Consider the following 18,334-nt stretch of genomic DNA (forward strand, 5'->3'; position numbering starts at 1 on the left):
TACCAGCAGTTACAGACATGCCCAATACTGTGGAGCCTGGCTTGCTGAACACTGCACTCCTTCCCTCAGCAGATGCAGGACCTTCTCCAGCGACACTCAATACCTCTGCTTTGCCACACCAGGAAGACCCACAGACCTCAACGGACATTGATGCTCTACATTTCATGCCAGATGATGCCTTGGGTGTAGACATTTCTAAGGACATGCCTGATTCAGATGTTACAAGGGACTTCCTTGATCCCGATATGGTGCATGTTGTACCAGACACAGAAGGCTCACTGCATCAAGGACCTTTTGAAACAGATCTAGGTGCAAAACAAGCTAATGTGACCAGCTCAGACCAAGGGAGTGCCACTCCACCTCCAAAATTTTCTACAACTGCACCTATGAAAATCCCCACTGAAACCACTGAAGCTCCTGTTTGTTCCACAGTTCACTTCACAACCCCTAAACCACCGCCACTAAGAGGAGACAACAAATGAACCGAAGAGAAACTGCAGAGCCGTATGTTATTGGCTTATCTGGAAACATTTTCACTTGATTTAATTCCACTTTAAGGAATAATAAACAGACTACATTTGACTTTTTTTTTTTTTTTTTAACTTAGATTTTATTAATAATGTTTATGAATAATGGTCCTAGTATAAACACATTGAAAATACTTTAATGCCTGTAAAGATGAGTTGTACTAGAAAAGTTTACCAGTAGAATCAACACCTCAGCTGACAACATCCCAATTATCAAGCAGCTGGAAAGGACACGGTGCTTCCATGCTTCTTCTTTAATGAAATATTTAAAATAGAACAGAATAATGGTCATGTTTAATGGAGGGCTTAAATAACGTTGTTACAGCCGTCATACCACGACGGAAGCGACTTGAACAGAATGTATGGCAGATGAAACACACATTGGTTCTACTGTTCCCTGCACGAATAGATTCAGACAAGACAGTTAAAAGTTATTCATGGTTCATCATGAAAAGGTAACAAATCTTTTTGTGATTTTTTTTCTTTTTTTACTTGAAAACAAAAGAATCTTTCAAATTCTGCAAATGTCTTTTTTTCAATTAAGGGTCTTCAGTCAATATTTAAATACATGTATTGCGACTTCAGAAAAGGGGCTTCCATAACTCACATGTGTGATCTACAGAGGAAAGTCCTACATTTAGAAATGATAATGAATACTAAGGTTTCAAAAGATACAAAATGCAAATATTTAGGTCACTGAGGATTTATGCAATTATGCCCCCCCCTTGCTCTCCCTCCAAAAAAAAAGAAAAATCCACAAAACACGTCTGCTCGTATCACTGACATCTTTTTTATTATAAACCTGGCACATGTCCCGAAGCCATCAGATAAGCATCATAATGTCCGAACTAATTACAGCTGCCATAAAGTTAATAATTTTAAGCTATTGTTGTACTGGAAAAAACAGAACTTTGATCTTTACCTAATGTCACCGTCTCATGCAGGTAGAACAGACTGTCAATATAAACTATCAATATGGAAGTGCTGTGATTGACTGGCCAGTAGTCCACCGTTACATCTCTCTGAGCACATGCTGGGATAGATTTCTGTCCAGAAATGCAAAAAAAAAAAACCAAAAAAAAAAACTTGGCATGGATCTCTATTATGTACTAGATTTGGAGCATTGGCTCAGTCTAGTGTTGGACTTCACCAGTTAAACATACGAATCATTACAGTATATGTCCTTCACATTGTTGTGAACAGGTAGAACTAATGTGGCATGGGCGACTCATGCTGATTTTGTTGCTCAGGCTCTGTGTCTGTGTCAGCATTATTCTCTATCTCCTGGGGCTCCTGCTGGATCAGTCCTCCCTCCTGTGCTGTGTTGTAAGAGCCACAACCAGTGCACTTCATTCCCAACACATGGAAAGGCACAGTGCAATGTGTTTGGCAGTCGTTACATATAATCTGTAGTGACAAATAAAACAAATGTTTTGTGTACAGTATATAGACTTCTAATAGAAAGTTTAGACAAAACAATCACAAATCTCACATTTTGATGTGAGTGAAAAGCAGAAATTGTTTATGCCATGCATTTTTACTGGTTTATTGAGATCTTACTTTGACAGAAGCACCCTGGTATTCAGAGGGCATTGGTGACTGAGCAATCTCTTTGTCCATCTGATCCCAGTGGTCCTCCATGTTCCAAGCAGAATGCATACAGAGAGGGCAGCGATATGCTCTGAAACAGGAAAAAAAGGGCCGTAGGCTTCATTCTGGAGTCTCAACACTGTAGTAACTTTGAACTGTAAGTTCTAGTCTACACATAACTCAGTAATCATACTTCTCTATCCTAGGTCTTTTACAGATAGATCATCTACCTAGAAACATATCAATAATACTATTCATAGATAAATGCTGAAGTTTCACAAAAGGTTTTAAAAGGCATGTTCTGTCCCTGAACTAAACAAAACTGATTAAATTATTATTTTCAGTCGGATATAAACGTATCATGCTTTTACATGTTGAACTGTATGAGACTTAAAAAAAAAAAAGATTCACTAGCTGTATTAGATACATTTGAACATGGTTATTATTATCAATGTGAACTTTTAAATTCAATTCAATCAATAATATCACTCCATAGGTGGTCAGTCAACATTTATCAGTGCAGTTGCTGCAACATGCGGAGCATTTATGCAAACCAGCTACGGCCTGTTTACATGGCAATCACTGCATTTTGTCAAGCAACACTGCATTGATGCAAAGCCCTATTAAATAAAGTTCAAACGAACATGTAAAAGAGAAAATCACTTTCAGTCAGGCTGGCTTAGACATATTGCCATTCTTTTAGCATATCCATATGCAACTGTGAAAAGCTTCTAAGAAAACTGGTTGTCTGTGTGGCGAGCACAGAGAAAGGAATTCTGGAGGAAACAAGTAAGATTTACAGACATCAGAATACTTATTTAGTATATCTAGAAGGGCTAAATGTAGAAAGATGACTGTAGTGCAGCAATTTAAGTACAACTAGACTAAGTTTCAACAAATCTAAGAATATCAAAAAGCTGAGACATACCCTCCTCTGACCATGTTGTCAAAGCAGGTCCTGCGGAGAACATGACAAAATTGTTATTTTGAAGCAGATCTTCAACTACTGAAGGTAAACCTTGAGAGAGCAGGGTATAGTTACAGCAACAAACTGCACAATGACAATGGTTTTAGAGTAATTCTGAACATATGAAGTGGATTCTGGCAGAGATGTGTGTATTTTTCTTAGTCCCATCATTGTGAGACCTCAAACTGAAGAGGAACTTCCTCAATATGATAATTTTTTTATGCCCAATGAAGTTACTTACAATTAGCCAAACTAGCTGCAAGGTATTCTTATGTGTCTCCTTTTCAATAAAATCGCTTATTTGTCAGCAATAAATAATGATAATTTCTTTGGTAAACTCTGGTGTACACTGCTCACTTACAACACACAACTTAAACTCTTTCACACTTTGAAAATTTGCATGTATTTTGTATTTTTTCACTCGTTTATATTTATATCTTCTCTTTGCCTTACATTTTGTGAAAATTATTTTATTTAAAAATCAAAGGCTCAATTAAAATTATTTTTTGCTGTAGCATTCTACATGTTGTGTTTGGACCGTTTTGAATTAAACCTCAGGTTTAAATGATTTACAAGTGGCTGCTTTCTGTTTCAAATCTCACTCTAATTTTCTGGAAACAGGCCTGAACTTTACACAGTTCATCTCAATAATAAAAATAACCTCAAACAAATGGAATTACTGATAGATTAGAAAAGGAAGTAATACTTGTGCAAGAGATGGCCACAAGGCAGAACATGAGCGCCATCTCTAGATGTGTGAATGTCCTGGGGGAAACAGAAAGAAATAAAGTACGTCAAGTTTGAAATGAAAATATTACATTAAAATCCAACATCCCTCTCCTTTATTGTGTTTTTACCTCCATACACACTGGGCAGTTCTGCCTTGACACATTTTCAACACACTGAAACAACAAACAAACACGATAAATTACAGCGAAGAGAATAAGTCTGCTACTTCAACACTTGTGCGAATAAATCTGGGAAACATGGACAGTAATCATTACCTTGTGGTTTCCTCGCAAATCCTGGGCTAAACACAAGTTGCATTTTTCACAATGAAAGTACTTCTCCCTGGGCCCAATCCTGGAGAGGTCAAAACATGCAGGAAAGGAAAGATATCACAATGGTAAGAAAATCTTGTCAGCTAATATGGATTTACAATTAAAAAGAGCAACTTCAATAATGAATTCCCCTAGAGACTTTTCTTAGAGTTCAATATAACTGCTGCTGTCTTTTACAATAAATGGCTAAACATGAATTCTACCAAGCTATTTACATGTGTTTATAATGTATAACTTAGAAGGGAATAGAAATGTAATGATATATATATATAGCCTGACATGTTTCTTACCTGCATATCCCACAAGGCTGGCAGTGGTATTGCTTCTTATCCTTGTCAAACAGGTGGCAAATGTCACAATAGTACTCCCCAAACTGCACATGGCATTGCTGACAGGTCTGCTGCGCCTACACAGAGAAAGATCAAACATTAACCATTTGTCAAAATAAAATGCACTGACAAATCAGCAGACGGTGTGTTGTAACCATGTTGGCATCTGGAGCATGCTATAAATAACATTAAGCACACTAACAGTGTCCTGCCCTTGTCATAAAAATATATACTTTTTAATTAACAATATCCCTTTGAATTATTTTGTCATTGTGTGCTTATTTTAATGTGGAAAATATTGATAACTCCACAACTGACACAGTAAGTAGGCCTATGTTAACAGTAAGCTCTTTAGCTGAATGATGGGTTTATATGTTTTTACAAATGACAACTGGACGGTTATAGTTTCCTTTTTTTGTTTCAGTCACCAAAGTGACGTTCTGCTTATTGCAGTTTAGTTTTCATTGTATTCAACATTGCATAAGCATAGAGCTGTCATGCAAATAAAAAGAAAGTATAGTTTTATTGTAAAAACATTGAAGTCATTACAACGTGATACGTTTCACGTTTTTATAATAAACTATCATGTTGCAACCTGATATGGTCCCATTTTTGGGTGACAGCTCAATGCTTCTGTACAATGTCAAATGTTTATCTTTATCTAGATAGTTTTTGTCTTCTTCTAGCTCTGTTTTAATGGCAGTGGACAAACTTTCTTGTCTAATCTGGTGAGGAACAGTTTCTTCCTGCTCCACGGTGGATGTGGCCTGGGAGGGCAGCCTGCCCCGGAAGTGTGGAGCTCTGCAGCCAGACTGGCTTGTCTAAAAAGAGCTATAAAAAGAAACTAAATAGTTCCTGATATCTTTTTGTCCTTTACCTCCTGCAGGGTTTGACACTCAGAGCACTGCACTTCTCTGACTTTGAAGCGATCCATTTGGTGGTTCTCCTCTTCATCATGGCAGAGTCGACACACATACAGTTTACCACAGCAAGGTGCCTGCAGCACGTAGAAACGGAGGCAAAGTCCATCATAAACACACCATGTATGATACTAAAATATTTGGTGCATTTTTTTTAAATCACAATTATTTATGTTTAAACTTTGTATTGGGAGTAAAATATAACATTTCAGCTACGTTTGATCGCGTTGGTAATATAATAGCTAGCTGCCAAATGTGTATAACTGACATGGTGAGAGGGAAGCTAACTTAGAAAACATATCATGAGAAAACTAATTTTGCAGTTATGAATCATAAACATATCACATAAAAACTGATACTACCATCTAAATGTTTTGTCAATCTCGAATCCGACAACACTTAGTAACCGAGCAGCTAGCTTAGAGCTGCTGCTAGCGGAGCTTGTCACAGTGGCAAAATAGGTATATTTAACAGCCAAATGCTTTTCTTATACTTGTAAGATAACATATATAGTAAATATTTCAAGAAGTTCACTCACTTTCAATAAACAGCTGCGCACATAATGCTCACAACCAATGGGTACAGCCATGTTTCGCCGCCTACATTTGCACTTCTTCCTGGCTGTAGCACTGTAGGCTGGAGCTAACCTGTCAGCGCAGACGCCATCTTCAGGAGGGCATCCATGCGCTCTGCGCACATTCAGTCTCCTGGGGGCGGTGTATGCTAAATATGCTCAAAGAAATAAAAGGAACACTAAAGTAACACATTGTAGATCTGAATGAATGCAATATTTTTTATTAAATACTTTGTTCTTTCCATAATTTAATGTGCTGGCAACAAGATCACACAAAAATGATCAATGAAAATCAAATGTATCAACCCATGGAGGTCTGGATTTGGAGTTGTACTCAGAATTAAAGTGGTGAAATGTCCTCTAAACAAGTCAAAATTAGGCTCTGTGTGTGTGGCCTCCACGTGTCTGTATGACCTCCCTACAACACTTGGGCATGCTCCTGATGGGGCAGTGGATGTTCTCCTGAGGGATTTTCTCCCAGACCTGAACTAAAACATTCTCCAACTCCTGGACAGTCTGTGGTGCAACTTGGCGTTGGTGGATGGAGCGAGACATGATGTCCCAGATGTGCTCAACTGGATTCAGGTCTGGGGAACGGGCGGGCCAGTCCATAACATCAATGCCTTTGTGCTTCGTGACACACTCCAGCCACATGAGGTCTAGCAATGTCTTGCATTAGGAGGAACCCAGGGCCAACTGCACATGGTCCCACAAGGGGTCTGAGGATCTCTGTACCTAATGACAGTAAGGCTACCTCTGGCGAGCACATAGATGGCTGTGTGGCCCCCCAAAGAAATGCCACCCCACACCATTACTGACCTACTGCCAAACCGGTCATGCTGGAGGATGTTCCAGGCAGCAGAACATTCTCCAGGCTGTCTCCAGACTCTGTCACATGTGCTCAGTGTGAACCCGCTTTCATCAGTGAAGAGCAGAGGATGCCAGTGGTGAATTTGCCAATCTTGGTGTTCTCTGGCAAATGCCAAATGTCCTGCACGGTGTTGGGCTGTAAGCACAACCCCTACCTGTCGGGCCCTCATACCCTTGTCATGGAGTCTGTTTCTGGCTGTTTGAGCAGACACATGCACATTTGTCGCCTGCTGGAGCTCATTTTGCAGGGCTCTGGCAGTGCTCCTCCTGTTCCTCCTTGCACAAAGAAGGAGGTAGCGGTCCTGCTGCTGGGTTTTTGCCCTCCCACGGCCTCCATGTCTCCTGATGTACTGGCCTGTCTTCTGGTAGCGCCTCCATGCTCTGGACACTACACTGACAGACACAACAAACCTTCTTGCCACAGCTTGCATTGATGTGCCATCCTGGATGAGCTGCACCACCTGAGCCCCTTGTGTGGGTTGTAGACTCCATCTCATGCTACCACTAGAGTAAAAACACCACCAGGATTAAAAAGCGACCAAAACATCAGCCAGGAAGCATCATAACTGAGAAGTGGTCGGTGGTCACCACCTGCAGAACCACTCCTTTATTGGGTGTGTCTTGCCTATTGCCTATAATTTCCACCTGATGTCTATTCCATTTGCACAACAGCATGTGAAATTGATTGTCAATCAGTGTTGCTTCCTAAGTGGACAGTTAAATTTCACAGAAGTGTGGTTGACTTGGAGTTACATTGTATTGTTTGAGTGTTCCCTTTATTTATTTTTAGCAGTGTGTATAAGTGTCTTACATAGTTCCTCCAGAAATGTCTAATCATCACACTACGGATTTGACAATATGATAAATTGTCCTGCAACTAAGAACGACGGGCGCCGCTGGTGTAGTGGTATCATGCAAGATTCCCATTCTTGCGACCCGGGTTCGATTCCCGGGCGGCGCACAAGTTTTACTTCCTTGAGTACATACTGAGTTGACACTTTATGCACTTTCATAATGCAATCATAGTAATCACATACAATTTTCAAAGAACTGTAATGTACAAGCATAGTGTCCACTCAACTTTTTGTACTTCATCACCAAGCAAAGGCTTAACAATCACTATCATATAAATATTATTTTTAACATTGTTTGTTTTTTCTTTTTTCTAAGATGAACACATATCTATGTGCGCAACGTTGACCAAGCAGATGCGGAAGCACATCTTTGTGTGAGCGAAGGAGCGCCTGGTTTTGGGTTTATTTCAGCGCGCAGTCAGTTTGACGCTGCTGCTGACGCCGCTCCTCCGCCATCTTCAACTTCCTATTGTTTGCATCAGACTCAGTCTGTCTGCCGTGTGTGTGTGTTTGTGAGACGGGAATCTGCCCCGAATTTATATAATTTATTAGAAAACACAAGATTTACGTTTGAGGTTGCTCAAGTTCAGTACAAACTATTTGTATGTCATTGGAATAAAGACATTACGGGACGCGACCACTAAAACTTGACGATGGAGGACGATCAACCCAGAACCTTGTGAGTAATATTGGCCCCGTCTATGTCCTGGAATGCGCCGGCTTCGTCTAGTTACTGCAGCCCAGAAATGTTTCCACGTTGTTGTTCAAGTAAAAGCTGATTTACCTGGTTATATGAGATCACAGCCTTACTTACGTTTAATTTCTATTTTATATAAGAAACGGTGACACATTTAAAGAGCTTTTAAAACAAAACCTTTTGGAAAATATAAAGGTAGCTTGGCTTATCTTTATAAATGTACCGAACGGTGAAAACGAAACTCGTAGCTAGCTTGTGTCAGCCACCACTAGCTAAAGATGTAATCCATAGCACATAACCTCATTTAATTTTCCTGAACTCAGTTGTGGTGTTTAATTAATAATGGACAATCATTTTATGGAATATAACAGAAGCGGTATCATTTTGTGAAGCGCCGCTTGCCACCTACATTTAGCTAGAGGCCTGTAAAAACCGGCTAGCGATGTATTTTGCTAGCTGGCAGACGAGCCACGTCGACGCTCGCAGTGACTGCTCGGGACACATCTAATGCAGGGCTGACCGTCATGAAGTTGCTTGTGTAAAACGGAGATAATGTTCTGGCAGTGCTTTATTCCCCTTTCACATCTATATTGATGTAGATGTCAGGATTTGTTGTGGTCGTTGCTAGCCCGGTGTGTTAGCCTTTGTTTGCATGCTACTTCCTGTTTGACAAAGACTCACTTCACCATGTCCCTTCTTGGATCGCAGGTATGTGGGGAATCTGTCCAGGGATGTCACCGAGCCTCTCATTCTGCAGGTTTTCACGCAGATAGGACCCTGCAAAAGCTGTAAAATGATAGTTGATGTGAGTATTTATTATAATTTGCATATGTAGCTAGATACGAGAAACTGTGATGCTGCGCTAGGATCTAGGTACAGGCCTGAAGAAATGTGCCCTTTATTTTCCACCATTATGAATAGGTCATGATAGGCCTGACACTTTAATCAACAGTAGATAACTTTTAGTCAACTTTAGTGATTTTCCTGTTGTTTAATACCAGTCTTGTATTCCCATTGACAGACAGCTGGAAATGATCCCTACTGCTTTGTGGAGTTCTATGAACACAGGCATGCTGCTGCCTCATTAGCAGCAATGAATGGAAGGAAAATAATGGGTAAGGTAAGCTATCGTGTCTACAGGGTGAGTGGGGACGGGTGGGATCTGGATGGGAATTTTAAGGTTGTGTACTTTATAAAAACAAACCAATAAAAAACAAGTGCTCCACTTACACCTATGTTCTGTTCAGTGAATAAAATAATCTGAATAGTGAGGGGAAGCATCTAGATCTAGGGACAAAATTATTTAAAATCGTTGCAGCTACCAGGTAAAACAAATTTTGTTTTGGCTTCTTAAGCCAAAGTGTTTGGTGAATTATCGTTGCTGCTATCAGTGTTTCTTGAATGTTGAATGTTAAAAGCAGTGAGATTTAACATAACATGATGAAGAATATAACTCTCAGAAGAAGCATAGTAAAGTAAATGTGTCTACGCCAAAGTAACAGACCTCTAAAATTAGAATCTGCAGCATTTATTAGACCACAAGGTCAGATAAAATGATGTGGAAATACTGTTGGATGGTTGATATATGGCTTCACTTTGATGACATAAAACAAGTGCTTAAATTAGTCTGGTCCTCAATTGCAATACCACTGTTTTTAGGACAAATATGTATATCATTATGTTCTTATGTCTATTAATCACTCATAGTAGTAGTATTCTAATATATTGATCCTTCAATAGCTTATTTTTTTATTTTCAAAGGATATATCAAATATCTGAGAGCTAAAGATTTTATTTACTCATGTTTACTTTTTAATATTCAAAAGAAGATGGGAGTTTTAGAGTACAGTAATTTAGAAATATAACCAAGTTTGAACACTTGGAATAATTCACCCATATAGTGGAGCTTTTGCTTAATGATACAAACGTACCCCACCTGGCTTGTCCTTTCTTTGTCTCAGGAGGTCAAAGTGAACTGGGCCACAACACCAACTAGCCAGAAAAAAGACACAAGTAGTAAGTACTTATTAAGAAGCACACTTGCTTTACTTGTTTAATGTAATATTTTTTCTGATTTGAAATAACAATCTTATAAAGTAAATAATTTCAAATTTATTATTTAAACAAATGATGGATCTTGACAATGCTTTCCCCAATAGATCACTTTCATGTCTTTGTTGGAGACCTCAGTCCAGAAATAACCACAGAAGACGTCAAAGCTGCATTCGGTCCATTTGGCAGGATATCGTAAGTTTCAAATAAACAGTTATTGTCATTTTATTTGCACTTATTAAAACTGGGACAGCCTGTATACTGATACCTGGAAGAAATGTGAGGCTATGCTTGTTACACCAGCAAACATGCTTGCAATGAAAGAAACTGAGTACAATGTACTTTTATCGAATGCTTGTTGAGGAATTTATATTTGCAGGGCAATGTTTATTTTTCTTTTCCCAATCAGTTCTGCCCAACGTTCAAAGGGTCAACTTTCCCAAATGCACTGTTTTTTAATCTGTGTAACAGGACAGATTATTTAAAAGGTTTTTGACATGAGAAGAAGCAAACTTTTTTTTTTTTTTTTTAGCTATAGACTCTATAAAAGATAGACATAGACACCAAGGTTTAAACATGAAGCTGATGTTCGTCTGGCTTCACTGCATCATCTCTGTTGGCTATTAGGTGTTTGTTCCAAAACATCATTGGCTTCAACCATTTTTTAACCTGAATTATTTTTAAATTCTCATGAAATACTAAATTAACATATTTTTCACAGAGGAAATCATGACAGCATTGTTTATTTCCAACCTGTATTGGTGGTCTGTTTGCAAATATTCTTCGAATGAATGAAGATAAGATCTCAGTTAAAATCCCATTTTAAGCATGACTCTCCAACTTCACTTTTCTTGTAGAAACATGATTACGTTGAGATTATGATGGCCAAGATGGTAACGGTGTAATGCAGAGCACAAAGCTATGTTGTAGCGGTCCACAAACTAGTGGGTGTTACAATGTCTTTTGAAATGTTAAGTTCAGATAAAGAGAACTGAAAGAGTTGATGGAAGAAAGATGAACCGTTATCCTTAGTCAACTTGTTTAGCTGGATGTTTCTGATCTGCTGAATGTGATGTTTTCGTCCACAGAGATGCTCGTGTTGTGAAAGATATGGCTACAGGGAAATCTAAAGGCTATGGCTTTGTGTCTTTCTTCAACAAATGGGTAAACAAGCATCCGTTTGATACTGACGTTAATGATTTGGATTGTTAAAACATTATCCTCTTTATGAAACATCCTCTAACGTCTTGTTTTAGAAAACAAGCACATTGTCTTGTCTATTTTGTAGTTTTTGTCCCTTTTTGTGCACAGCTTTTGTTGGGTTCCAGCTTTATGTAAATAAACCAGATCCTCTCTCTCTCTCTCTCTTTTTTTTTTTTTTATCAGGATGCAGAGAATGCCATTCAGCACATGGGGGGTCAGTGGTTGGGAGGCAGACAGATTCGAACTAACTGGGCCACAAGAAAGCCCCCTGCCCCAAAGAGCACCTATGAAAGTGGGTTGTCTCTATGTACATATTTTGTTTGCTTAGCATGTTGAATTAATGCGCTAACAGTATAATTGTCTTTTTTTTTTTTCTCTCTACCAGGTAACTCCAAGCACCTATCCTTTGATGAAGTCATGAGTCAGTCCAGCCCCAGTAACTGCACCGTGTATTGTGGTGGAGTCAGCTCAGGGCTTACAGGTAGCTAATAACTCCCAGGACCACCATTTTAATTGTCTGAAGTTTAACATTAAATCCCTAAATTAGGTTGAATATACTTAACCTTTTTTTCTCTTTCCATTTTCAACAATTAGCATTCTGTATGTGTTGTGACGTTAATCTAGGAATTTGCATCACACGGTTTAACAACATATTGCATCGCCACAGATTGACTCTGTGATATTTTGCAGGAATATATGTGTTAGCTGGGTTACAGATTATTATTGAGCAAGTCGTTCCAAATTTTTAGTTTTAAATCATTTATTTTCATGCCAATTTAAATAATGTTATCTGGTAAACGTAATGATACAGCAAAAAAGTAAGAGACAAAGTCTAATGCTGATGTGCATTCAATGTTAAGATAATTCTCTTTATTGTTTTGATATGAAGACTGCTTTTATTTATGTATTTAGTGACAAGAAAAGCACCAAACATGCTAGTAGAAAGGTATGGTCTCACTGGCCCACATGCACAGCAACTGCTTTGAAATGTTTGCTGATTAGTTGATTTTTTTTTTTTTTTTTTTTTTCAGGACAACTTATGTCTGGAAGATTTTTATGAGGTGGAAAATCTGTCAAAATGTATGCAATTGTCTCTTTATATATTCGTAAATAACAATAAATTCTATAATAAGCTCTTTTGCTTATGGTAGGGGGGGGGCTATGTTTCAATTTGAGCCTACCCCACTGCTTCCAGACATTACATCTGTGTCCCAAAACAAAAAGAGTGGAAAAAACACAACATAGAGAATGGGCCACAAGAAAGCGAGAAGCCATTTGAAACTACTGTAGACTCTTGGTGTTTTTCCATTATAAATGCTGCTGTAGTGATTACAAGGGAAAATGCGTAGCATACCCTGTACAGTATTTGTTGCACCTCCCACTCCCCCACAGTAGGCAGCAACACATAAAGGATACTGATACTTTTATCACACAAAACTGTTTTAAGCTCTCCTGCAATTTACAGCATAAATCAGTGATGAATAATTGTGCTCAAGGTCTGTTTTTAACTAGTATGGATTTGCATATTTTTCTCATTCTTGACTGAAAGTTAGGCTCTTTCTCTGTTATTATGATCACCCCCAAAAGATATTACAACTTTTTAAATGTGGTATCAAGACCCCCAAAGTCCTTCTCTGGTTTGCAGTCTGGTTTGCTGGTCAGTGTGTCTTAATCCTGGTCCTCATGGCCCGCTGTCCTTTATGTGTTATAGGGAGCCCTACTTTAACACACCTGACTCAAATCAATGGCTCTTTATCATTTTTTCATAGAACTTGACAAGCAGCTAAGTTAATCAGCATCGGTTGTGCTGGAGTTAGTAAGAACTAAAACATGCAGGGCAGTGGGCCCTGAAGACCAGGATTAAGAAACACTGTCTTAGGTCAAGTTCACACTGGTGACTGTGTGTGTGTACATTTCTGCATTGTTTCACTGCAGCTGCATGTGTGTTCACCATTACATTGGTTTTGCTAAAAGCTGCTGTTCAGGTATGTTCTGCACAGCAATTTGGTTTTGGTTTACTGTGAAATGTTGCTTGAAGTTCATGAGCTCAGGATGACCAAGAAATGTGTAAATAGCATCAAAACTAATGATTTTTATGATGCACATTAATTGCAGAGTACACAGCTGGTGGGAAGTTGGCTCATGTCTCTACAACACAATTTTTAGCTAGGCTTAGGTTATAAGCCTTATCTACTAAGGGTCATAAGGTCATTCTTAAAGTCCTGTAGGCTTTTCAGCTAAATCCCGTTGGGCCTATGAACCTTAATGTGTCCAGGAATGTGTCTTACCCAGTGAGGGTTTTCTAATGTGGGGAGTTATACATTTTTCTTGCTTTTTGCTTTGTTTCAGAGCAACTGATGAGACAGACTTTCTCCCCATTTGGACAAATCATGGAAATCAGAGTTTTTCCAGACAAAGGCTATTCATTTGTGAGGTTTGTGCAAGTTTTCCTTTCCTCCTCTCTTTCTGCTTTCCCCTTTCTTTGTTCAGGCAAGGTCATTGCTTGATGCTGACTCGAGACGCTCACACTTGCACAGATGTTTTGTAATTTTTGGTACCTTACATGAGAGAAACTACAATGTTGCATGACAAGGGTTGAGAAATACCTCAGCTTGTGTGTTAAGCTGCACGTTTGTCATCCAAGAACAGGTTTTTCAGGTTTTAGCTGGAACTATCTGCGTCAGGCTATGTTCATGTTTCTGTCTTCCAGTGTAGAAAATTCAGTTAACTTCATTACTTGGTGAAGTTAAAGAGTAATGTTTGGTATTTTTATATTGATATAACTTACCAATCAGAGTTTGCCATCTGAATTCAAGCTTTCTTTACTCTCTTTTCACCCTGCATGTGTGTATCCAGGTTTAATTCCCATGAGTCAGCAGCCCATGCCATTGTGTCAGTGAATGGCTCTTCGATAGAGGGCCACATAGTGAAATGCTACTGGGGTAAAGAGACCCCGGACATGATGAGCTCTATGCAGCAGATGTCTATGCCCCAGGTAAGGGTGCAGGATAGAAAAAGCAGTATGTGCTTAATGACTTCTTTGGAGTTCTTCTATAGAGAAAAATGTGGTTCTTCGTTTTTGGTTTGGGCTTTTTAGAAATATTTTTCTCCATTTGACGTGCTAGCATTGATGAACATTGTTGTCTTGGATAAAAATGTGTTTAAAATATTTCGTATTAGTAAATTCCCAGTAGGAAATGGCCACCAAAACATTTCCTCATACATTAAGTGTAGAAAAGACTGTATATTTGTGTGTATTTTTTTTTTTTAAAGTTGTATGACTCATTATGATGTTGTATAGTTAGTGTGCAGGGATTTTTAGCATGTTTTTCAGAAACCTTTATTTTATTTATTTTGGATATCAAAGAGAAATGTTACTATCAAATGTTCAGAAGCAAGACCATGTGTGTGAACCTAAAACCATATTTCTTGTGTTGAACCTTACAGCAGAACAAGATCGGCTTTGCTGCTGCCCAGCCCTATGGCCAGTGGGGCCAGTGGTATGGCAACGGGCCCCAAATCAGCCAGTATGTCCCAAATGGGTGGCAAGTTCCTACCTACGGTGTTTATGGCCAGGCCTGGAACCAGCAGGGCTTCAAGTAAGTAGCACAGTGTGCACAGGGCTCCCCTTCATCACCACCTCCTACTCCACCACCACCATCACCAGGGTCCCCTCTTCAAGACTGGGCAGCAAGAGCCAGCTTTGTCCACATCTCAAGAGAAAGCGAGAGCAGTAACCCACCCCCAGCCCTCCCCCAGCCAACCTGCTCCCTCTTCCCCTCGCCAGATCCTCACCATCCTCATCTTCAGAAGATTGAAGCCGCACACACACAATTTAGCTTAGATTTAGCTGTTAACAAGTTTTCAGTGCATCATAACTGCGAACTGTGAACAGCACGTCCTGACACCTGGAGGTGTTCGATAGAAAATGTTTCTCTTGTATTGTAGCCCACAATAGTTAAAGGCAATAAATGTATGAAAAACTTTATTAAACTTAGGGGAAAAAAAGCTAAATTCACAATTTCAACAAGTCTAAGAATAACCGAATGGGCACAACTGGTAGTAAATGAACAGTGCAGAGTTTTCACCTTTTGTCCACACCTGGGGGAGTTTGCTCATGAATGACACTCCCCTGTTGTGTAACTTTGTCCACTGTGAGTCAGGAGTGTGTGCCTGGCTGTTATTTTGTATGTTCCAACATGTTGATGCATTTTACATTATTCTCTTTTAGATTTCATTGATTTGTAATAATTTGAGCTGTACATGAATATTAGGATGTGTCAAGTATCACAATGGTTTTCAGTTTTTGTTTTTAGATGCCCAATGTGCAGTAATGTGTGCAATCAAGTAATAAAGGAAAAACCTTAATTTGCTGACAGTCTAATATTACTGGTAAACAACTGTATAGTTTCTACACGAAGGTATGATGTGATAATTACTGAAAACGGTGTGTTCAATTTTTTTCCCAAATCTATAGTAAATGGACAGTTCCTAGGACAGAAGCTAGTCCTGTCTGAGTTGATGTTTGAGAAGAGAACTTTATTTCTTGAATGACAAAAAAGCTTTAAAGCATCTTGTAATTTAGGTGAGCGTTTTCTGTCTTTGTTATATTATCTGGCCAAATATAGAAGTGTGGGTGAAGGAAATGAAGATGTCTAGGTAAACTGTGGCTTGATTGTCTGTGGGCTGGTCACAACGGCTTTATGTTAATGAGTACCAGTAGTTGGGAGGGAATAGAAAGGAATATTTAGCTTGCTGCGCTTTGCCTGTTTGCTTTTTGTTTGCTTGTCCACCCATCTGTAATCAAATGACACCTTCTTTAATCCCTTAGAAAAAGCCCCTCTACTTTCTGGTTTCCATTTATTTGACTTTTTTTTTTTTTTTTTTAACCCAAACTTCTTCACTCACAACTTGACATAACTAAATTGTTTGCCTTTCTGTTCTCACTCTAGCCTCTTCAGATTCTAGTCAATCTAATACGCCTCTTTTGGCTCCCTTTCGCCTTGTCTCTTCTAACCTGCTGGCATTTTGTCTTTTTCTCTCTCCCTCTTTACCTCATCTTTTGCAGTCACTTACCGGCCAGTGCTGGGTGGACTGGCATGAGCGCCATCAGTAACGGTGGGGTTATGGAGCCTACACAGGGATTGAATGGGAGTATGCTAGCCAACCAGCCCGGTATGGGAGCCGCAGGATACCCCACACACTGAAAAGTGGGCAGGGTGGGAGATCTGTCAACAGTCTCTTATTGGTTGCGCGCTGCCCTGCGGGGGCTGTTTTAACACCTCCATTTGTGGCAGGACTAAGACTTTTTACAGGATGTGGAACCTAAAGAAAAGGTTGACATCTGTGAAATGTAAATGGAATTTCATGAAGAGTTGAGGTAACTGGAGCCAGGGATCAGTGATTTGACCCACACGGGTATTTACACACCTTTGCGGAAGGCGAGACTGGCCACAATCCAGGGCTCTTACCATTTTTAAGTTAACTGTAAATGAGAATAAACTGTAAAGGAGATTTTTTTTTTTTTTTTTTTGGGGGGGGGGGTTTACAGTTTGCTTCCATTTTCACATCAGTTCTCTCTGACAGCCACAGAGGAACTTTCTTTTTTATGTTGATATTGGAGCAGCACTAAGCTGTGAACTCGTTATTTGAGGAATGGAAATCTGTTAAATATTTTTCTAATTTTCTCTTGGATTAAAATCAAGTGCAGGGATTGTTGCCACTGCTGTTTCTCTGTAAGGGCAGATAAATATTGCACAGTTTTTTCCTGTCTTGTACTTAATAGACAAATTTGACTACCAAGAGTTTCCTTTTTTGCATTCCATTTCTCCTTCATATCTGACAGCCTCAAATCGTCTCATCGCATTTGTAAATAACCTTTCATCCATTTGAAACGATGTAAGTAAAATGCTACTGTTAACTGTGGGTGCTTACTTTCGGTTTGGTTTTGATCATTTTACAGTTAACTCCCAACATTGTACGTAGCAGAGTGGCACTATCCAACGTGACAGTGGCACAGTGAACACAATTCTTCCATGCAGGGATAAGAAAGCATTGCCATGCAGTGCATACTTAAATTTAACACAGTTCAAATGTTAGAAGTTGAACACGTATGTTTGAAAACTGATGGTTTTTTTTTTTTTTTTTTTTTTTTTTTAAATACCTATTGAAACGCCAGTATTTTATAACAAAAATCTGAGTGGATTCAACCTTTTCACTTGCTCTTTTTGCCAGAGAAATGCGGAGGCCTACATCATAACTGTTGCCTTATAGAGCTGGTTTCTTTTAGCTGACAAGATCCTCATTTTAATTAGGCAGTGCCTACAGATGTTTTCAACCCCTTTTGTTTAGAAAGGTGTTAGCCCTGAGAAACGACTGCTACTGTAATCAATGTTTTCTTGCTTTGTCCGATTAAAATGCTGATGCACATATACTTTACTGTGTTTGTCTTTTTCATGGAGCTGCTTTCATCGGTAAACTAAAATCAGGTTGAAATTAAAAATGTCTCGGATCCCCCTTTCAATGATTTATTACTAGGTAACACAAATGGTTTTGAAATGAGATGCTCAACTTTAAGAAGCCCCTGAACATACACTGAATGTAAAATTCACCTCCATGTCTGCCAAACTGAAAGAACATATTAAAGTACCTGGTTTAAACTGGACTCCCACCTGTCCTCAGCAGTCAAAT

At 39.1% G+C, this 18,334-nt stretch overlaps 2 protein-coding genes across 2 annotated transcripts; one reads left to right on the forward strand and one right to left on the reverse strand.

The window, feature by feature from the left end:
* Nucleotides 1-674: 674 nt before the first annotated feature.
* Nucleotides 675-6,066, reverse strand: rchy1 (ring finger and CHY zinc finger domain containing 1). The gene is made up of 9 exons (XM_079251960.1): nt 5,933-6,066; nt 5,352-5,471; nt 4,436-4,551; nt 4,089-4,167; nt 3,942-3,986; nt 3,791-3,849; nt 3,046-3,075; nt 2,088-2,208; nt 675-1,934 (listed from the first exon to the last, which is right to left on the reverse strand). The coding sequence occupies exons 1-9, from the start codon at nt 5,981-5,983 to the stop codon at nt 1,737-1,739; spliced, it is 819 nt and encodes a 272-aa protein (XP_079108086.1). The 5' UTR covers nt 5,984-6,066; the 3' UTR covers nt 675-1,736.
* A 2,113-nt stretch (nt 6,067-8,179) lies between these two features.
* LOC306764700 (cytotoxic granule associated RNA binding protein TIA1-like) lies at nt 8,180-18,014 on the forward strand. The gene is made up of 12 exons (XM_079251910.1): nt 8,180-8,371; nt 9,098-9,194; nt 9,411-9,509; nt 10,351-10,405; nt 10,549-10,636; nt 11,530-11,605; nt 11,828-11,936; nt 12,030-12,125; nt 13,994-14,078; nt 14,501-14,639; nt 15,092-15,243; nt 16,713-18,014. Exons 1-12 carry the CDS (start codon nt 8,346-8,348, stop codon nt 16,849-16,851), a joined length of 1,161 nt encoding a protein of 386 aa, XP_079108036.1. The 5' UTR covers nt 8,180-8,345; the 3' UTR covers nt 16,852-18,014.
* The last annotated feature ends 320 nt before the right edge of the window (nt 18,015-18,334 follow it).

This window comes from Telmatherina bonti (genome assembly GCF_933228915.1).
Source record: "Telmatherina bonti genome assembly, chromosome: 13".
NCBI classification, from domain to species: Eukaryota; Metazoa; Chordata; class Actinopteri; order Atheriniformes; family Telmatherinidae; genus Telmatherina; species Telmatherina bonti.